This window comes from Aphelocoma coerulescens, chromosome 1, assembly GCF_041296385.1.
Source record: "Aphelocoma coerulescens isolate FSJ_1873_10779 chromosome 1, UR_Acoe_1.0, whole genome shotgun sequence".
NCBI classification, from domain to species: domain Eukaryota; kingdom Metazoa; phylum Chordata; class Aves; order Passeriformes; family Corvidae; genus Aphelocoma; species Aphelocoma coerulescens.
Window position 1 is genome coordinate 42,490,929 of NC_091013.1, and position 23,080 is coordinate 42,514,008.

A 23,080-nucleotide genomic window follows, 5' to 3' on the forward strand; every position below is an offset into this window, starting at 1 on the left:
AAAAGCATTAGGTTAAGAAAATTTTCCCTATTTCATTCTGATGGTTGGCAAAGATGGATTCACTTGAGGAGCCATGATAACTTTGGCTCAGGAAGAAAGCAAGCAAAGATGATTTTAGCCTAACATTTTAAATCCTTTCTAAGCACACAATTACTGAAAATAAGGATTTCTATTCAGGGGTTTAGTTTTAGGCTGCCTTGACTATGAACGCTATCAGTTTTCATATCAGCACAAGATGCAAATTATGGAATTTTAGTGTTTGTGTACAATGTCCATTCAATGCTCATCAAACTTTCTACCAGAAACTCTGAATTTGGAGTAATGGCACCCCAGGGCTGCCGGAATCTTTCGGAGTGCTTTTCCACGGAGGAAATAATAGAACATACTTTTTCTCACAGAGTCTTTGTGAAAGGCTAATACATAAAAAATAGCACAGGATACCTTCATATGATGATTGAGGAGGGTGGTAGAGTGAAGATATTCAAGTATCAGGTAACTAAGTTTGCTAAAACCCCTGATTTAGCTCTTATTTGCCATGATTAAACCAGAGCAAGGCTTTTGCCTACTGAGTGTTATGACAGACTGCCAGCCTTTGCTCTGTATTAGGCAAAGATAAATAAAGGGAAAGATGGAGCAGATTCTCCAGGAAACTATGCTAAAACACATGGAAAACAAAGAGGTAACTGGTGACATTCAGTATTGCTTTATGAAGGGGAAATCATGCCTGAATTGGCAACCTTCTATGATGAGGCTACAGCATTGGTGGATAGAGCAGAGCAGCTGACATTGTCTACCTGGACCCATGAAAGGGTTTGACACTGTCCTGCATGACATCCTTGTCTCCAAATTGGGGAGACATGGATCTGATGGATGGACCACTCGGTGGAAGAAGAACTGGCTGGATGGCCGCACTCAGAGTTGTGGTCAATACCTCATTGTCCACGTGGAGCCCAGTGATGAGTGGTGTCCCTCAGGGGTCACTACGGGGGCTGACACTGTTTGATTTCATTGTTGGTGACAGGGACAGTGGGATTGAGTGCCCCCCCCAGCAAGTTTGCTGATGACACCAGCTTGTTTGTGTGGCAATGCCAAGCTCTCACCAGTGTGGTGTGGTCAGCATACTGGAGGAAAGGGGTGTGCTTTCCAGGGGTTCAGAGGGGCCTCGACAAGCTTGAGAGGTGGATCTGAGTGAGCTTCATGAAATTCAGCAAGGCTAAGTGCCAAGTTCTGCACCTGGATCATGGCAGTCCCAGACACACCTACAGGCTGAGTGGAGAGGTGATTGAGAGCAGCCCTGCAGAGAAGGCCTTGGGTGTGTTGGCTGATGAAAAACTCAGCATGAGCCAGCAGTGTGTGCTCACAGCCCAGAAAGGCAGCCCTGGGCTGCATTAAAAGCAGCATGGCCAGCAGGGCAAGGGAGGTGATTCTGCCCCTTCACTCTGCTCTTCTGAGATCCCACCTGGAGTGCTGCATCCAGCTCTGGTGTTCCCAGCATAAGGACACTAAATGGCTGGAGCAAATCCAGAGGGCTATAAGGGTCATAAGAAGACTAGAGCACCTTCCCTATGAGGACAGGCTGAGTAAGTTGGAGCTTTTCAGCCTGGAGAAGGTTGCTCTGAGACCTCCTAAAAATCGCAAGAAAATAGTACAGGATTACTATTACAATTATAGACTGATTTTTCTATGAACCAAAGTGAATCTTGAAGACACAGTTATTCTTGTAATAAGCCATTAAAAAGTCACATTAGGGTGGTCTCTTGAAGCATTAAAAGGAAAATGTCTATCCTTGTGCTTGCACATGGGACAGAGAAAGCACAGAGACCTGAGGACTTTCATAAGCAGTAAATAAAAACTGATTGCATATTTTAATCACTGAAACTTTCACTAGGAGTAAGTAATTAAGGTTTTGTTGGGTAGTTTTTCTGAAAATGATCTAGTTGCTCTAAGTGAGACTGCATGGTATACTCTGCCTCAGGAGAACTCCTAAGGTAAGTGTCTGAGATACTGATGGGAAGAAAAAAGGGATTCTTAAAGCACAACAAGAAGAAAGTTAATTAGTAATGCAGAGCCATTGTAATGACAATAAGTGAAGTAATTTTAACACTGGAAGGAGAAGCTTTTGCTGAAGCCTTGCAGGTATGATTTTCTCTGGTGAAGCCTGGCAGGATGGTGGCAGTAAGAGGTGTCTGGCTCTCAGGTTTGCAGGCCTTGAATCCTGCAGTGTGAACACACTGCCCCCTGATCTGCCTTACTACGCTACAGAGCTTGTCAAATATCGAATACACTCATAGCAAAGCCACTTGCTCTCCACTCTAAGCAGAAGGATGGCTGTGGACATGAACTCTTGGCTCCTTTTCACAGACAGGGATGCAATCTCTGTGACTGCACAACTCCTGAAGTGTTTTCCTCAATCTCCTGCCTACTAAATCATAGGGGTAAGGTCGAGGTAGCCTGATTTATCATTGAATATTTTGTAGGAAAAAAAAAAAAAGACTTGTAATTTCTGCTACTATAGATAGCCATGCAGTGTCAAACCTCCACAGATTGCATTTGATACACTACTACACAAGCATTACACTTTGTCACTAATTACAGCAACAAAGAATTTATCAATTACTTTAGATTTCCACAAAAAACCCAGCTCAGATACAGTAATTGCTATGATTAAAACAACTACCTGGATTTTTACTCTTCCATTGTGCTGAATTACTTATGTAAGGATGGATTGTCATATTTGGCTCACAATCTCGCTAAACTTTCAGATTTAGTATCATATATGTTTTTGTCTCAAGACAGAAGAAACTTAACTCTAATGCTAATTGTGAAAGAAATCCCCCAAAAACCCCAAGAAATGGGTTATGGCCACTTTGCCATCCTGAACCTGTGATTAAGGCAGCTGTCAGAACGAGATGCACTGCTTCCATGGAAAGAATCTTTTTACGGCTGTTGATTCTGAAGCTGAATGAGGATACCAAGAGAAAGTGTGGTATCCACTGAGGTGGGCTCGTTTTTCAACTGACATTCTTGCTTGAGAAAAAGAGCAGTTGAAGGGAAATAAATGACCAATTATAGGGAAAGCTAAGGTTAGGGAAAGTCAAAGAATCTCAAGATAGGAACAGGGACTTAAATACAGGTTAGTAAGAGAAAGAGGAGAAACAGTATTGCTAAAATTGAGTGTCATTCTCTAAGATATAGGGGTTTTAAATTTTTCTGAGTGGGAATAATTTTATCCACCTCTTCTGTGTTTCTGTGACAGAATGAACTGTGGGATCCCTGATTCTTATTGCTGTTAATTGGTATAACTCCATGGAGAAAAATGTAATTTTGACTATATCTGTTGGGCCATGAGACAGAGAAAATCCCCTTTTCCCCACTCCACAGAATCAGTCAGCTGCTCCCTGAGGCAATCTCCTTCCTCAGCAGTACAGTTCCTCTGCTCATGCTTTTTATCTTGCATTTGCTAACTTTGCTTGAGATGGGTGCAAAGGAGATTATGATGGGTAACTAACAGGCAAAACATCAGAAGCAAGCTTTGCAAAATACACATTTTCAAAGTCAGTGTGGCGGGTTTACTTTTAAATACCTCTTAAATATTTTATATAGATACCTGGAAGGAGCATTTTTTTCATTACAGTTTTATAATTATAATATGATATTAAAGACTGTCTTCCTTTCTCAGGCAAAATTCTGAGTTGCAGATGATCTGCTAGAATGAGATGTGCTACATTTGGCTTTTATGGCACAATAATATAGGCAACAAAATACAAAAAAGCCTATAATGAAATGTTACACAAAAAAGACAAAACCAGGAAATATGTAATAAGCCATGTATCATGCTGCTGCAGCTGTTTCACCTCTTAGCAGTTTTCACAGTCTATAAAATCTTGGAAAGCACCAGATGTTTAGGGGAAGTTGTCCCACTCTCCCTAGCTTTGAAAGTAGAGGCAAGATTTATTAGTACTATATATATGTGATTTCAGTCCTGACTTCTATATTTATAAACTAGGTGAAACATGCAACGCATCCTGTTGTCAAACAGCCCATTTACTTTCTTCTGCTCCTCTTCATGTGCAGATCTTGGCTGTTGCTGGACCATTGCTGTAACTACAGAACAGCATCAGGACATCCAGTCCAAACTACAGGATTTACCCAGTTACTGACAAACATATCTGAGAGTTTTCTCCTAGTACCAACTTCTGTCAAAACAACCTTGCAATGCACAGATTATGAACTAAGCAAAACTATCTTGTGTATGAATATGCACTAACATTTGGGATTCCTGCCTAGGCAGGAATTTATCTTCTTTTTTTTGCTAGTGAATGGTTCCTAGTATTGGAACAGGGATAAAACTGCTCATGCATAATTTCCAATCTTCCATAGCTCAGCGGTGCTGTAAAATGCTGCTGTTCGTTTTAATTCAGTGCATAGAAGTTTTGTTGTGTTTACCACTAAGGGAATTGCATGTGTTATTAGAAAGCCTCTGACAGCTGTCAGAGACAGAGACAACTTGCCTCATTTCAATCTTTCATACAGGAAGGACCCTCATCTTCAGCAAAGCTGTCAGAGGCCTGAAAAATGGGATAAAACAGAATACCTTTTCCAAACACATGAAAATCTCTGTAGCTCCTCTATTTTCTTCCCCATAAAGTTACAGAGAGGAAGCTGTATAGTTAGAAGAAAGAGGAAATATGATTTGATGTATTTGTACTGTATACTGCCTTGTCATCACTGACCTGTAGAGATAATTGCATAGTAGCCTGCCTGACATGGTATTTAATAAATTAGCACTATGTTTTAACATAACATACAAGATTTCATGTAGTTTTTATTTTCTGAGAGCAAGAACAATCAAAACCAGAGAGACATTGATGAAGACAAGGGCTTTGCAGCAAAGACTCTGAAAGTCTGAATCTGTAAGAATTTCCACACTTTCCAACATGTCTCACCGTGCCCAGCACTCTCACTGAATTTAAAGCAACAAAAAAGGAAATCTTCTCTTAACACCTCAAACCTTAACTTCCAGCTTTTGATTTAAACAGGTGCTTGCCTTAATAAAAACTCTGTTTATTTTAGTTCAAATGTTTTGAGAATAAGCACTTGCTTATTCTTCAGTGACAGAGAAAGTAGCTTATGCAATGTCTTTACAGGTTAGCATTGTTTTCCCATCAGCTCCTACTTAGCTTTCTGATGATGACCAGATTCTCCTTTTCACTCCAGTAATCCCACAGGTATCCCTCCATACAGTGCTATTTCTGATGCCAACTCCTTTAACCAGTGCAAGAGTCTGGGAAGGCAAATGTATCTGCATAATTTGTTTAATATTGTTGTTTGCATGCTATTTTTATAGCACACTCAATGCTTGTTTTCACTTTTCATACTCTGATTCATTTTTCATCCTGTTTTCTTCTCCCTATCCATCTTGCACTGCTGAGTAAAGCAAAAATCCATGAATGAGTCAGAGTCAAATTTTCAAAGTCACATTGGTCAGTGGGGTTTGAAATTAAGCAGAATGAGATTGCTTATGTTTTATCTTTCCAAAAATAGAAAACAAATTTTTCTTTGGCTGCAATAAAGAAAGTTTTATCCCATTTTTTCCAGCTGCATTTATTTTTCTGAAATCCAGTCTAGACTATGATGCTCATTAGCGTCTAGGGTAACTAGCTGTTTCCATTCCTTCCATATTGTTATCAGCCTTGTCTAACTCTCATCCTATCCTATCACCAAAAGCAACCTAAAACTAATGTTTTTTCTTATATGTAACTTCTGGGAGGTTTTTGGGTTTTTTTTGGTTGTGGGTTTTGGGCTTTTTTTTGTTGGCTGTTTTTTTGTTTTGCTTTGTTTTGCTATAGGATAGCTGAATGGCTTTAAGGGAGATTTCTTTTTTGTTTTATTCTTAGTTTATTTGAGTGAAGAATTATGTGAATAAAACCATAGGAGCAGTTTTTCTTAAATATGTATTCTATGCTCCATTCTAACATTGGGTTGCATGTTTGGTACTTTCTATTCAGTACACTGGAAGGGAGAAATTAGCATATTTTAAGCAAGAATGAGGAATTAATGATTTCTCATGTATGTAACTTTTGAACGTTTTTTGCCTATATACTACCAGAATTAAGAACAGCAGCTGTTGTGATTTATGTTGACTGGATGTTATACAATGTTATTATCTCCTCAGCTTGCAAGAGCCTAGTTTTCAGTTGTAATACATACTATTTCTGCCATGTTAAGCTTGTTATCAAATCCTCAACCAAATCTTTCTCAACACTTCACATAGCATGTAATAATTCAGCTCAGGAGCTGTAACACCACATCATTCCTTTGGAAATACGAAATGTGAAACGTGGCTGGCTTAGGGCAGGGTGAGCAGTCATTTCTTACTACAAGCCATTAAGTTCAATTAGAAAGTGTGCTGCATCTGCAGTTCATTCCGAATATTGACCAACAGTGTCTTCTAACCTCACAGAACTCTGCAGAGATTTGCTATTACCAGAGTTTCCTTTCACTAATATTTAAACTCTTCTTACCTATGAACAGATTCCACTCAGTATCCAAATCAGCCTGATTTGCTAGGCAGCCCTTCATTACATTGAGGCAATAGTTGTTGCAAGGTTTCACAGTGGGAAGTCCTCTGCAGTAAGGGCAGTACAACATCTTCATTAACGCCCGGATGCACCCTGGGGTGGGACTGACCTGCAGAGTTTAAGGCAGGGAAAGAAAAAGAAAAAGGAGGAAATCAATCTCCTGTTCTGTGAATTTCGGGATGGCTGAGACTATGCCTCTCAAGCAATAAGTGCAGAAGGGGCAATTTGTGAAAAGAGCTCAACCCTTAGTAACACCCTCCTATAAGACTAATCGATTCCTGCCAATTACCTTCATTTAGCACAGCAGCGACTTTCAGGAATGCAAAAATCAACACTCCCTTACTGATAGCAGTGCTTGCCTCCCCAGCCCTCCCACACAAAATCTGCTGGAAAGCGAAGGAAAAACATTTCGGGAATCAGCTGGGTAGTAACTGACTGATCCTAACATGGAGATCCTGAGGAGACTCCTCACTCTTCCTATGTAAGATAGAACTGTCGGTCACACCGGCACTGGATTAAAATCTCCTGTTTATCAAAGCACAGTAAATCCAGGATAATCTTGACGGTTTCTATAAATTTATTCAGAACTGCACCATGACAAAGGGATATCATTCTGTTTTCAGACAAAAATATCCTTCCGTCTTCTCAGACAAATTCATAAAAAGATCAGACAGGGTTTGTTTGGGGTTTTTAATTTTTTTTGTATGCTTTCAACATCTCAAGTGACAAAAAGTATTATAGACCACAGTCTAATGCATTTCAATTTACATATCAGTATGGCATGTCTGCACATGGTGAACTTCTCTTCTGTATTTAATCATCTAATCTCAGACTTTAAAAGTCGTATGTACTAGTAAAATACACATTTTCATGCCAAAGTTTCTAACTTGGGTTAAAAATGCACACTAGGTACTACTCACATAAGCATCTTGTCACGGTGCAGTGGAGCACAAGTTTCTCATGCTGGAGTGACAATCTAGAGCAATGACAAAGGGCTGCAGGTTCCTCAGTGATTTCAAAATTCCTGGACAGGAGATTGCAAAGCAATGGAACTCCTTTCACTCAACCTGTTGGTTTATGAATAAATGCAACACTACTGATATGAATTTGAAGGGATTAAACTGTTTTTCCATAATCATGGTAACTTGTGCTGAAAGCATGGATCTAACTGCACTATAGTGGTACAGGCTGAACTGATTGATGTCATTTGTATTATCAAGATTGTACTAAAATTGTGTTTCTTTATCTCTGGAATTTGTTTCTCCCTTTTTGATGTTAAATTATTGATTTTTAGAGAACATACTCTTTACACAGGACATTTTTACATGAGAATAGTTCTGTTATGAGATACAGCACATGCTTCTGAATATGCTCAGAAGGGATTTTTGCCTTCATTTCCTAGGGAAATGCACTTTACTAGCACAACACTGATGGTATGTGTGAAGGTATATGTATCCATCCTTTTCCAATAGCTTTTGACCCATCAGCCACTTTCAGTCAAATTTGATTGAGGACTTCACTTCTCAGTACATTAAGATCTTACACATTTTTTCTTTTTAAATAGACAGCTGAGGGAAAGGAGAGAGGCTCTATTATTGAGGCCTTTATTGAGGAAAAGGGTGAAATAAGAGGTCAGTTCCTCACAGATATCAAAGGATCCACGCTGAAAATGATGCTATGGTTAGAAAAAGCACAAGGGGAACTTTCACCTTATTGAACAGCAGAAAATCCAGATTCAAAAGAAGGCATATTTTACTATTTTCACTGCTCAGAACTAATTTTCAGAGTCACTTATCCAGATGCTGTATACCTCCAAACCTAGAACAGGTCAATTTTTACAAAAAGACTAACACCAAAGAAGGAAGTAATATTTACTGTATATTTACAGTCAACAACAGGATCTTCAAATTTATATTGAAATTGCTGCTTAAAGCTATAGCTGTGAATACCAAGAGTTTTACCAGCTAGGTTTGTTTCATGCTGTCTTGGGGTGACTTTATGATGTGTATCCCATATCGCTGGCCTATGCCCAGAAATTAACTTTGTGCCTTTTTATGCCTTTAAACTTAGCCTGAGAGGGGGAAGGAAAAACTGAACAAAACTTTTTCAAAGCAGTTTGCAGCTTGTTCAAGGTCACACAGAGATGGCGACTTTTTCTTTTCCCAGCTGCAGCAGGGGAGTGAGGAAGCACCCGGCTTGTGGCTGCCCAGTCAGCTTTTGGCCAGTTGTTCAGTTTCTTTTTCTCTGGAGAGAGACTGAAAGTTGAATTTTGCTTTTCCTTCTCTGGAATTTCAGATTTTCTCCCTTTTCTGCTGGACTGCTTCAATATCAGAACATACCAGGAGGACTTTCCACCGGGCACAGAGGGCCTGGGCCTGGGCCAAGCCCCAGCTCCGAGGAGACCAAAGGGAGGACTCCAACACTTTCCCAGGTTTTTTCTCCACAGCGAGAGATTTTATTATTTAGCATTATTTTCCTTTTCCTGTGTGTTTGTTAAATAAATAGTTTTTATCTCTTTCACTTTCCTTTGAGGAAAATTTATTTTTCCCCGAACCTGGTGGTGGAGGGGTGGTTGTAACCTGCCTTCTCTCAGAGGATATATTTCTAAATTTGGCCAAACCAGCACACATGCTTAAAGTTATGCATCTTCCCAGTTCTAGTAGTCTCATCAATGCCAAGTCATCAGCACCTAGTTGGCCTCTAAATTCAGTTGGAATCCACATGTTCTCCCATCCACACCTTCCCAAATCCACTTTGGTACTTTTGCTGACATATACCTGTAAGATCTTGATCTTACACAGAAACTTCCCGTCAATATAATTCTTGAAAAGCATATCTAAAAGACAGAAGACAGTCCCTGTCTTTACATGATATATTACCTTTCTTATATTGTCTTTATATTAAAAAAATCATCAATATTTATGTGAGCCTTATTTTATAACAAGTGCCGTCTGGGAGGAAACTAGCTATCATGCCTTACTCTGCCAGAGATCCAGATCATGTCTCAGATCTGCTAGGACAGAACCCTAAAGGCCAGTTAGAGTATCTATTTACACAGGCACTGTGAACCTTGAATTCTTGTCACATTACAGAATTGCTTTAACAGAGTACTTCCCATCACAGTCCACTGTGAAGCAGTCAGGGTAACTTCCAACCACTCAAAAAGAATGAGCAGGACCCAGGTGTCTCATATCTTGTCTGAATGTCTTAATATTTCCCATACAAAACAGTGGCATCATTAACAGCATTTTACAAGAAAGAAAGGTGCTCTGCTTATGTTAGGAGTGAAGTAATATGCTTTTTTAAGAGAAGAAGCCAAGAGGTGAGCCCAAGAAAAAAGCAGACGGAGGTTTCTACAGAAGCCTTTATCATGTTGTTTATATCTGCATCTGACTTATCTACATCATCTTCTGCCAAAGACTAACGCTAGCAGATCCTTGCTGATCAAGCTGGCTGTTGCAGAACTTGGTTTCAGAATATGCTACACTGGTGACATAAAATGGAAGCATAGATGAATTGCTGTGCCTGCTGGCTTACATTCACTTTGCTTACTGCTCGCACCTTCTGCTCCAAGTTGGCCACATCCCATAGTACCTCACTGTGTTGGCACTACATCTCCTCTGGGTTCCACTTAGTGCCTGAGTGACTAAAATACCTGATTATTATTTTGTGTGGTTTTTTTCAGCTCAAAGTGTTCAGAATAATAGGAGTCAGTTGCGCAGGCAATGGGAGTAAAAGGAAGCTAAGTATAATGTTGTGTGTTTTGAAGTGAGACCAGTGGTTTCATAGTGCTTAGACTATACTCTGCTTAGCACTGAAAGAAGGGAGGGGACCACAACAAGACAGATATCTTCATGCAGGTCTCTGGAGGCAGTGTCTATCCTGCCAAAAGTGTATTGAACGGAGAGACAGGTGGAGAGGTCCAAAACACATCTGTGAAGAGGGCTAACAATTAAGCTGTGACCCAAGCAAGGGATGAGTCCCGTTCTCAATCCTGCTCCATATTCACCTGTCACTTAGCAGTACTGATGTACCATTAGGTATCCAAACTGTGGCTCAGGGAAATATTACCAGTAGCACAGCTACTTTAGGAGTCTGAAGGCTAAAAGTTAAATGTTGTATTACAGCAGTTAAGTGCCTTTCTGAACATAGACTTCAGTGAGCAGCCAGGTTTCAGTTCTCAGCTTCAGTTGTTTTTTCTGTACCTTTATTTTCAAAGAATACAGTTAGGTCTTTTTCTTCTCTCAGCAACAGCTGAATTATCTTTCATGCAAAAAATAATCAAATTTTGCTCTAAGATTCTGAAATCTTGGTAAGAACTCAAATATAAAAAAATATCCAGCTTAGAGTGAGAGTATTTCAGAAAGCTATGAACTCATGAAATCTGGAGACTATCACACAAAGTTGATTTTCAACCACCTTCTTGCTGCTGAAAAATGCTATGAAATGCATTTTCAAAGCCCATTTCTCATTTCCATCTTAAAAAAATAAAATTCAGTCTCTCACACCTAAGTACTTCTCTGCAGACCAGCCAAAAAGCATTAATTGCATTCAGAGGTATTCAAAATCTTAAAACCTGCATTTCCCAAGGAGACCTGTTCCTCAGCTCAGAAGTTTCAATGTTTTTTTCTGTAAGTAACATTTGTGGATAGGTACAGCTTGATTTTTTTCTTTTTTGTCTTTTAAAACACATTGCAATTTGCTCTACGGTAATCGCAGCAGAGAAATTTGCATAGACTTCGAAGTTTGGAAATAACTGGTTCATACGTAAATCATATAAATCAGTCAGATCCCACTGAATGACATAACTGGGGAAGCTGCTACAGAGGAGTCATTAATTATAGCATGCTGTCTCCCTGACTGACCAGGACAGCTTCAGTTTAGCGTAAGCATACGTGGAATACAACACATCAGAAAAGTGCCTTTCTGAGCTTTGACTGAGCCTAGTAGCTTCAGGACATGTTACATTACTGCACTTTGTAACATTTTCTGACAGCTTCAGCTTTATCTAAATGCATGTTTTTGCATACATGCAAAACCCCCAAAAAGCAATATTCTTAAGAGCTTCATTACTGAACACTTGTTTTCCCCCTTCAGAAAGTCTAGGAGGAATATTATTTCATCTAGAAGACAGATTTTGCAATGGTGAACTTGCAAATATAAATAATTGAGGTGAGAACTTCTTTGGGTAAAAGCCAGGAAACACTGCATTTGCAGACTGCTTTGTTATGTATTTGACCTGTTTTTATAATCAAAATCCTTGGCTTTGTCAAGTATATGAACATAAATCTTATTTTTCTGATACAAAAAGTCAGACAAACTGATTAAACAACTGGTCACCTTTAGAAGAATCAAACATGTTCAGATATGGTTTCTCTGTGTTTATTTATAGGAGATTTCTTACTGAAGTAGCTGGCATACATTGTCTCGTAATAAAGTAGGGGTGTTCTTCCAAAGTTATATTGAATGTACCCAAACTCACAGAATAAGTCCATACACCACACTTAGGTCCAGACCCTGTCATTTCTTGGCATAAAATAAAATTTGTCCAATATGAGCAAAATTAATCACTACTGACACCACATCAGGGAACTTACATACTTCCTACATTTCCTGCGCACCCAAAGGAACTCCTATTTGAAACCACGGAGTCACTCCTTAGCATGAAGACCTTGCGGGAGAAACTGCTGGGAGGAACCTATTAATTTCTAGCCAATTGGGCAAGGAAGTAGACACTCTTTAAAAATGCCTTTACACTAGAACGACCCATAGTTTGAAGGAGAAGAGGATTATATTTTATTTTTCATAAGCTTTACAAATGCATTAAAAATCAGACTGCTGGATTAAAATTGGAAATTTCTACTTCCTTCCAATTTGGTGTTCAAGATGAGGGTGAGGTATATTCCTGCAAGCCCATGTAAATGGTCCATAGGTGCAGAGAATTTTGAAAGAAATCCCTGTCTTTAACAGTTGAGTATTGGCTAAATCATCCAGCTTTCCATTCAGCAAGCTGATGTGTGTCCAGCAAAGGCATGGTGCACTGTCTGAGAAACTGAGGTACTGGCATCCTTAAATTATTTTTTTGATCTCTGTGCAGTCCATCTACTTAATGATAGAAAAATGCCTAAGTTTCCCAAGTATAATTTTATTCATAGCCTACTTATCTCAAGAGTTTATACAGGACTAGACTCACAGAATCATAGAATATGTTGAGTTGGAAAGGACCCATCAGGATCGTTGAGTCCAACTCCTGGCCCTGCACAGGACACCCCAAGAGTCACACCATGTGCCTGAGAACATTGTACAAATGCTTCTTGTCAGGCTGGTGCTGTGACCACTTCCCCAGGGAGCCTGTTCCAGTGCCCAACCACCCTCTGGGTGAAGAACTTTTTTTCTAATATCCAACCTAAACCTGCCCTGACACAACTTCAGGCCATTCCCTCGGGTCCTGTCACTGGTTACCACAGAGAAGAGATCAGTGCCTGCTCCTCCTCTTCCCCTCATGAGGAAGTTGTAGAGTGAAATGAGGTCTCCCCTCAGTTTCTTCTTCTCCAGGCTGAACAGACCAAGTGACCTCAGCCACTCCTCATATGGCTTCCCCTCAAGGCCCTTCACTATCCTTGTGTAATAAAATGCTTATGTATGTGGCCAGGTCAGGGTTTTAACTTGTATACATTAGAATGTTTTGATTAACTTCAAGAAGTCTCCCTACATGCTTTTATCAGAAAGCTGATCTGTGGAGAACTTCATGGTACAATTCCAGGGATTCCTGCCCCAAAATTCTCCCCAGTTTAATTCTAGCATTTCTATCAAATATTCTATTTAAAATCAAAGGGGACATAAGGATTAGTGGTTCATGCTTGTGATTTCAGAAAAGAAGGAAAAAGAAAAACCTTTAATTTAGAATTGCATTCAGTGTACTAGAACTGAGGAAATTTCTGCTAAGCACAAAACCCTTAATTCTGATCACCCATCATAACAGTGATGTAACCAGGATCAGACTGAGATGTATCATGAAGCACACTTTATAGGGCACACAAGATTATTAGAAACCTTTGGATCACACATCCTGAGAGCTTTTTCTTTCATCTTTAATTAACTTCAGGACAATGACAAAACTTCAGCCCAGTCAGTGACTATTTTTTCCATAGAGCTTTTACATTATCTCATCCACATGTTACAATTACTCCCTATTGATTTTTTTTGTTGTTTGTTTTTATTACTGGGAAGAGCAGGTAAAGCTTTGCTTGTAATGATGATTTTCTTCCTTTTGCTCTTTCTTTTCTTCAAAGAAGATCTGCTCACTGTTGGATCCAAGTAATTAAATTTTCTTTTTGTCCATATTTTGGCTGTTTTCATGAACACTGTGTTATTGCTGATTTAATTTAATAATCAAGGTATCAAGAAAGTTCTTTTCAGCAGATTTCAGCTGCAATTATGTCTGTATGTATCCAATTAGAACTACATAGAAATATTCATAAGATTTTGAATGCTCTATTGAAGTACTTCTCATTGCTTCAGACTGGCTCACAGAAGCGAAGACCTCAGTTCACTGCTTTTATAGCACAATCTGATATAAAAATGGAAGTACTGCATCAGCCACACTCAATTGGGAATTTATGTTGTAGAAGGTCAATTTGAGAATATTTGCTTATATCAACCAAAAGTCTAGTCTAATACTAACCTCCTAAAGACAAAAATAGCTATCTTTTTAGCAGTTTCAGTCACCCCAGATGACTGAAAGCTAGAAGACCTGGTTTAAGTACTACAGCTTTGTACTAGTGCCTTTGACTTTGTGCTTGAATTATATAAAACTAAAAATAAAAAACTACAGCCAGTTAAGGAGCTTCAAGATTCCCACCATCCTGGGATAGTATTATCTCATGAATATGATGAGACAAAACATGGCCATTTTAATTTTAATATATTCATATCCCAGAAAATATTTTTCTAGCAAATGTATAATGTATAGTTCAAGATGTTAATAAAATTATTAGAAAAAATTTAGGGCAATATAGTCGAACCCTAGAGAAGATTTATAATGTAACAAAAAATTTACACATTTATTATCTGGTACAAACTGTGCAGCACTAAGGAAGAAGACGAAATTTTAGCCGTCGTTCTTGTCCAACTGAGATGTTCTTTTCCAGTAATCATGACTTTGAAATCATGCAAAACATGGCAAGTACCTTTCTTTCTAACGCCTATTAAAATTTGAGGCATTTTTCTTACTTATTTTGTCATCTCAGTTGTGTTCCAGTATGTGTATAGTTCTGGAATGTGTACTAACATTGCCCCTCTATTTAGCAGATGAAAAACCACAAACTATTACAAGCCATTTCTAAAGGAATTTAAGTATATAAACCCCTAAATGTTAAGCATCAGAATTTTTGAGCAGTGCCTATGAGCATTGCTCTTATCTATAATTTGCCTAACTGATCGTGACACGTAATTGTGAAAGTGGCCATATGAAAATAAGGACTGACAGTCTCTAAGAGATTACAGCAGGAGGTTGCACATCAAATAATAAATAACTGTTGGACAGGTGAGTTGTGGAATTTCACAATTTCCCTACAGAAGTCAAGAGCAAAAAAAAGACAAGGACAAAATGTTCAGATGTTTACTTGGGTGAGACCGAAGCTCTCTTTACAGAGGGAAAGAATAGCTTCTCCTATTTTTAGGAAACTAGGAAAATTACTTATCAGATGATCTGAATACAGAAAATCTAAATTTAGAAAACCACTTGAAAAGCAGCAGTCACAAGATATTTTGTGTAAAGCTTATTTTTTAATCTCTTGATTCACATCTGAATGACGCTTTAAAGAATTTTTTTTTTTACAAAATAAAATGTTTGAGCACTCAGATATAAATATTAAAATGTTCTTAAATCCCATTTTACCTGTCAAAAATGTAATTAAATTCAAGCAAACTAGGTGGAAATGAAAATTTATTTGACTTAAAATCCTGCAAGCTGAGAAAATATTCCAGGACACAAGGATTTAAATCCCATGAGATATTATTGAGCTGAAAAATCTGCCCTGCAAATTTTGTGAAAGAATATTTATCTTTCTCATCTGTTTTTAGAGTAATCCCACATTAAACAGAATTTGAGGTACAGATTCCATCTGTTACTTTCCTAGCATTTCAAGGACAACACTAAGGTGAAAAATCTCTGAAATAATTTCTTCTATCCACTTGCAGAAGATGGAAAGTTTTCTATCACACAGACACAAGGAAGGAATCTCACAGCTGTTAGGCTTTCTCACCATCTCTTCTGGAACATAAACTTTAAGATACTCTCTTAATAAAAAGTAGCTACTCTGCTTTCTTCCCAGAGGAAAAACAAAACTGCCTCTCACTTAAAGGAAGTGTGCTCATTTCTTCCAGCCTCGTGCTCCCTGTGTGGGAAAAAACCTGCTGTAGAGAAGTAGGTTAAGTATTGCCCAGGTACAAATCATAAATAGAAAGGGAGGTCCTTGATAATCTGGAAATCAAACCCCCAGATAAGCAGAAGGAAAAACTCTGAGAGAAAGAGAACTGTCACAGCAGGAGATAATGATCAAATCGAGCACTTAGACGTTTTGTGCAGCAGTATCTGGATAAGAAAGTGATGAGAAGAATGGTCAAAATCAGTCCTACTTGCAACACCCACGAAGTTTGAAATGCAGACTATATACCTAAGGGCATTCTTGCTGATTGCCTATGATTCACCGTGCCAAGCAAAAAAGCACCTGAGAAGAAAAACAGTTCTCTCAGAGAGAGAGAGAGAGAGAGAGAGAGCACGCTCGGAAAAACTTCTCTGATCACTCACAAGTACTCAGAAGTACCTCTCCTTCACTGTCTACTGATGTGTGAATTGTTTCACTGACTTAAAAAGGGCATGAATCAGAGTGGTGGAAAGGGCTGTGGGATGTCTTATTCGTGCAGTGTCAGCAACAACACGCTCATGAGAAAGAAATATATGCATACATAATATTGGCAGTCTTGGTTGATGGTAAGTTATGCAATAATTCGAGGTGACAAGTGACAGCAGATTGACCCAACTTGTTCCTGCGCCTTCCTGCTCTAAGAAACCTGGAGTCATGATGCAAAAGACACTTTAAAGTTTATAGTAAGGTGGTCACTAAATAGTAATGTGATCACTATCTGAATTAGCTGACAGTGGCAATCTCTGAGATACAGCAAGTAAGGATATGTAGATTCCTTACAGCTGTTTTCCCCTGTAACTGATTAATTGTCTGAGCCGCATAATCGAAGTGACAAAAGGGTAGGAACTGGGTATATTAGTACTAAAAGGAGGGAGTTCTTACTAGAGAAAGAAATAGAATTGTAGGATAAATTGTAGGATAAATTGTAGGATAAAAAATGAAGCAGGTAAGTCCAAGTTTGATGGCTTTGCCTACTTGTTAAGCCCCATCATATTCCTGAAAATTGAAATAATTCAAATAGTAAAATTTCATTACTAGCCCCGGGCTATTGGGAAAAAAGGCTAAGGTATATCCATAGAAATCAAACAAGACTTTTCAAGATGCTCATGTTCTTGGTCCTTTGCCATGAAAATCAAAAGGCCAAATAAAGAGTGCTGAGTTTTGAAACAAAATATTCACTCTGATTATTAGCAATAAGCTGGTCACACTGTGTCAGAGACAAGATAGGCACAAAATGCTGTCATCAATGTGCCAAGGAATGTAAAGCCTGCTTTAAAGAGTGACTGTTTTCTGAATATCCTGCAGCCCACTACAAAGCAAGATGTTAATTTTCTGGGACACAATAGAATATAATATTTTGCTTATTCTCCTTTTTAATTTTATGATGTGAATTAAGCACAGGTTGGACCACAATGGACAGGACAGTAAAACGAATTCTGTTTTGTGAATCATATGCAAGTACATAGATTGGAAGGGAATATATTTAACTATTTCCTTGAGTTCTAAAGGGAAGAAGAAGAATGTCAGGTCTTCAGGTATCCCAGCAAGGATCTAGTCAGATACATTGCTGGTTCCAATAATCAACAACAATGTCTCGGTAATATATTCAGTGTAGCACATAAGCAGAGCGATACTTTAAAAATAGTTCACCATCTATTTATAAGATCCATAAATGCCCACCACATTATGTGGGCCCAAGTCATGTGAGATCACCCTATAGCTCCATGTTAACATTTCCTCCTTTATGGTCTTTCAAATACTTGTTAGGTTTTCAGAGAGCTACTTGTAAATATATGTACCATATATAAAATATTTAACAGATGCTCAAATGCACCTTGGGATGATGACTATGGTCTGGAATGACCTGTTTATGGGATGTGTGCCCACAATTCTGCTGAGTAGTGCACTTGCAGTTTTTAGAACTGCATAGTTGAGAGTAAATCTTCATCTCATCATTTTATTTTCTTTTATTTCCCTTTTAATCCCTTCCTCATATCTCCTCACCTGTAGACACAAAATGTAAAAGCAGAGGGATCCTCACTAGTGTCTGTGTGTCCTTCTTCCAAGACACTGCAGGACAAACACAGGAAGGTGATTGAAACAAGAATAGTTAGGGGAATTAATGCTTCTACATGAGAACAAGGATTCTTCTCAGCATTTTGTCTCTGAGTTGTACACTAAAGAAAAACATGGTCCAAAGTACTAGCTCTGGATGATTACATGACATGAAGTCAAGTGTATAATTTCCCAGAGAATGTTTTACATATTAAACCAAACTAGTCCTGGGTAAAAGATTCAAGTTTCTTCCTTCTTCACATTCAGATCCACATAAACAGAAGAAAACCTGAAATGGTGTATGGATAAACTAAAATTAGACATGTCTTGTTCCCCTATAGCAGAAGGGTGAACTGCAGCAGCAAATTGCCTTTATGATACCTAGTATTATAAAATTATACTTCAGGTACTGTAATTTTTGGGAAATAATTCCAATGGAAAGTACAGACATTGTAGCATTGGTTTGAAAGAAGCAAGTACCAAATAAAAGACAATTTGTCAAGCCTAAGCCGGTTATTTGTTCACGCCTGCAGGAAGCAGATCAAACATACTCTATTAAAATATCTCTGACAGTTAGATTTACTTTTTTTATTATTAGAGATAGACTATATGTGAAATTTGCTATTAAATCTTGATTTAATCTACCATGAATTTTAGATTGATGTACAAACCAGAAATAGTGTCTACAACCATATGAAAACATTTTTAATATCTTGTTCCTCATAAATTCTCAGCAGGTAAGATGTTATTCAGATTATTTTTTCTTTACCAAAAACTGAGCAGGAAAATGCATTTTGTGTAGGGCTGACTAGTATCTAAGAGGCGTCAGATCTATAAATGTGAAAATTAAAAGAAGATATTAAGGAGATAAACAATATAGCCTAAGATTATTTTCTTTTGCTCAGAATTTTTGCCAGAGTAATTTAAAACCCAGCAATTTCAGCTATCTCTATGAACTACTGTAACTGTATTGACTTACAGTTCTTACTTTCTCAAGTGAAGAAATCATTCTTTTATGTGTCATCTTTTATGTGTCAACAGCCCTTGAAAGTGCTGATCCTATATCATCCTCAGTGGGCAGAATGCTCTGCAGTATGCACTGAAGCCCCTATCCCAGATGCACACTTCCCAGCTGTTGGCTAAGATCAAGTGCATCATCTTCTCTTATCAGTTTATTATCTGATACATCCTCAGCTTAAAGATTTTATATTAAATGGGTTTGGAAGGCATGGGAAGGAGTAATCATTTCCTCCATCCACTCCATGCATCAACCCAAAAGTGCAGTGCTTCCACCTATTGTGGTCACATTGTGATTGTGTGTCAGGATGTGATATCTGCACATAAAACCACCCTGTGTGGTTTGATCTTTTTTTAGGTGGACTCTGGATTTCTCATGCTTCCACAGATCTTCTGGTGATGCAGTCAATGACTACAGTACCACCACTTGACTGAGGGCCTGATGCAGCCACTGCAGCTATGCTCTGCATGGAGAACTCCTGAAATCTCAGTCTGAGACACAGTGTATATGGGGGAAGGCCTGGAACTGGGACTGCACTCATCCCTGCTGCTGTCATTCTTCCCAATAGACTGTCACAGTCTTTCTAAAAGAAAAAAGAAATAGAACAGTCTTGATTATGCTGTTGACTGAACTGGTCCTGAACATATCTGCAGCCAGACCAAGGAAAGGATTTTTGTATTTCTCCCTCAGCATGATGAGTTCTCCTTTAAGAAATTGAAAGAAGTTCTACAGCTTGTAAAATAAGATGTCAGTCCTTGCTGGATGAAAAAACTCCCATTCATGTTGAACCTCAAAAGACCAAACAGATTGGACTGAATGACAATTTGACCCATGTCTCTAAGTGAAAAATGACTGAATTTACTGCTGGCTAAGTCAGAAAATCCAGTAAAAGAAAAAAATATATAATGCTATATAATGGCTACCTGGCAGTAAATTTGTATTTCAGCCATTCCATTGCCATTTGTCTCTATTTGATTAAGCCACCTGAGTTGTAAAACATGCTGGAATACAATTTATGTACAGCAATATAATCCACCTAGTGGTCTGGTTTCCAGAACCACAAGGATAAACACTCTCAAACCATAAAGGCACTCTTGGTGCCAGATATCCATTTATAATGCCTGCAGAATGATGTCTCATCATTACCATCTCCGGTATGGATGAACTGTCAGCTATTCTACCACAACCTCTTTCCAAACCTTTTAAAAGTAAGGAAAGTCTGTTGTGTCCAAAACACAAAGGTATTTCACAAGATGGGAGAGACGTCCTCAGTGCAGCAGTATTACTCACCTTGAGTGAAGAAGACAACAGGAATACCACTGTGAAATCAGCTCTACTGTAAAAAGCTTTGGCAAATAACACTGTAACAAAATGTACAAAAAAATGTTGCAGAAATACTCCCTTGTATAAGATGACTCCAGGAAGTGGGTTCTTACTATAATCAGCCCTTTACAACCCATGTGTCTTGTTCCCATCCCTGTATCTCGTTCTACCTACAAGACTGCTGACTGGCTGTGTGGACACACTTACAAAATGGTGAGATCAAGTGACATTGCTGCTGCTAGACATGGAACAAAAATAACTGCTGGGCACCTATTATGATGAGAAAAAGTTAAAGAAATGAAAAAAAAAAAAAAACCAAAGGAAAACACACTTAGCAAAGACTGAAATCCTGAAGCACAGAAATCAGCCTCTCCTCCCACCCCTCCCTCTCACCCTACAGTTGTCAAGGGTGCTGAAAGGCAAGCAGAACCAGAAAGAATTTTACTATAGCTGGATTTCTTCATTCAGAGGAAAAACATCAACAAAATTCTTTACATGTTATCACTCCAATTTAAATATATGTATTCCCTCTGCAGTAGTTGAAAATGTGAAAAATTTAACACTATTACTTATGGACATAGGTGCACAAGAGAGAAAAGAAATTTCTTCAGTATTATGGGTTTTAACATAATAATCTTGCTATATTATTTAATGGCTAATCACATGCTACTGAATGAGCAAGCAAACCCCTTATGCACTGCATTTTATTTGTTTATTTTTTGAATGTCTAAAAACTAAGCGATAACTAGAGATGGTTATTAAAGGAAGCTATTACATTACTTACTCATCTAATAAGTTGATTTTTCCCTTTCTCTCTCTCTCATAGGAGAAGTTTTAAAATGAGAATAATGTTGCAAGGAGAAAAGTCCATATTGTGAGCTAAATAAGAGCTGGATATCTTACTAAGAGTACAGTACAGTCTTTCAGAGTTTGAGTTTGTTTCATTACATGTTTATCTTTTATGCTCTGTGACTGATATGGTTTTATTTTCTTTTATGTAAAAAAGAATATGAAAATACAGTGTACAAAAAAAAAGGGGGCCATGAGGATGAAGCTTTTGTAAATATGGTGGGATACAATGAAGATCAGATTAAACTGTGCAGATTGATTTTATTCACTGCTTTGATCAAAACCAAAAAAGTTAATTTTGCTTCCTTTATCTCATTAATAGGAATCACCAGCTGGTCAAGGGAGGGGATTGTTCAGCTGTACTCCTAGTTGGTGCAACCTCTCCTCAAATCCTGTGTGCAGTTTTGGGCACGACAATATAAGAAAGACATAAAGCTATTAGAGAGTGTCCGAAGGACGGCTACACAGATGCTGAAGGGCCTTGAGGGGAAGCTACACAAGGAGTGGCTGAGATCACTTGATTTGTTCAGCCTGGAGGAGACTGAAGGGAGACCTCACTGCAGTTTGCAACTTCCTTATGAGGGGAAGAGGAGGGGCAGACACTGATATTTTCTCTGTGGTGACCAGTGACAGGACCTGAGAGAATGGCATTAAACTCTCTAGGGGAGGTTTAGGCTGGATATTAGGAAAAGGTTTTTCATCCAGAGGGTGGTTGGGCACTGGAACAGGCATCCCAGGAAAGTGGTCACAGCACCAGCCTGACAGAGTTCAAGAAGCATTTGGTTAATGTTCTCAAGGCACATGGTGTGACTCTTGGGGTGTTACTACATGAGACCCGGAGCTGGACTTGATGGTCCTTGGGGGTCACTTTCAACACAATATTCTACAATTCTAAATCCCTCACCAACTTTTTATGAAACTTTATTCCACTGAGCTGGGATTTTTTTCCTCAATAAAATTACTATCTATTTAAGATCCTTGTTCTGAGCAAAACTTTGTTTTCACTGTATTTTACAAGCACAGAAGTAGATACTTCCATGTTCTAAAAATGACAAATATAAGCCTGCATTTAAAATGTGAATTCTGCCCATTTTTACATGCTGCTTTTCAAACAGTAGCATTATAATGACAACCAGTCACATTTTCATGGCACCATAAGGTTGGAAAAAATGTCTAAGATCATTGAGTCCAACCATTAACACAGAAGGACTGCAATTATTTTTCTCAGTTGTTGGGTCTTCAAATTTGATGAAAAAATGGGGCTTGGTCCACAAGACAAATTAAACCTGAATGAATGATAAGTTTTTATTAGTCACAAATTTTCCAAACAGATCTGATGTAGAATCAAGAGAATCAAATATAAATATTTGATAACTGATAATATAAAATAGGGAAACAATGCAATTTTGACAGTTCAGTGAATGTTGCTCTTGTTTTATAGGTGCTTGAGCTTTCTCATAAAGATTTCTGTAGCAAAGCCCTTGCTTTCATGTGGGGCATGCCCAGCCCCCGCCCTGGAGGGATGCCTGTGGAGATAAGGAGAGTGCTCAATCTCCCAGCAGGACTCCCTGGAAAGGCAACCACTTTCAGCTACGGCAAGAAGAAGACAAACCCAGAATCCTCTGGGAGACCCTATGCAGATCCTTTGTAACCCATTGGCCTTTACCCTCTGACACCCACCCCCTGTATCCCTATAAAAGCTAGCCCCCTGCCCCTGTGAGGGCAGAGAGAAGCCTGTCACTGGCCTCCCCTTCGCCAGGTACTGACCAATAAAGCTGCCTTGTGCGGAACAGCTACATGGGCCTCTCATCTCTCCCTGGTGTGGC

At 38.7% G+C, this 23,080-nt stretch overlaps 1 protein-coding gene and 1 pseudogene across 1 annotated transcript in view; one reads left to right on the plus strand and one right to left on the minus strand.

Annotated features, from left to right (window-relative positions):
- GPC6 (glypican 6) overlaps nucleotides 1-23,080 on the minus strand; it is a 754,465-nt gene that overhangs the window by 196,156 nt on the left and 535,229 nt on the right. Inside the window, exon 4 of the mRNA XM_069008450.1 lies at nucleotides 6,525-6,690. Coding sequence (XP_068864551.1) covers nucleotides 6,525-6,690 — 166 coding nt within the window. The remainder of the gene's footprint in view (nucleotides 1-6,524; nucleotides 6,691-23,080) is intronic.
- Nucleotides 19,185-19,353, plus strand: LOC138120241 (U2 spliceosomal RNA; annotated as a pseudogene).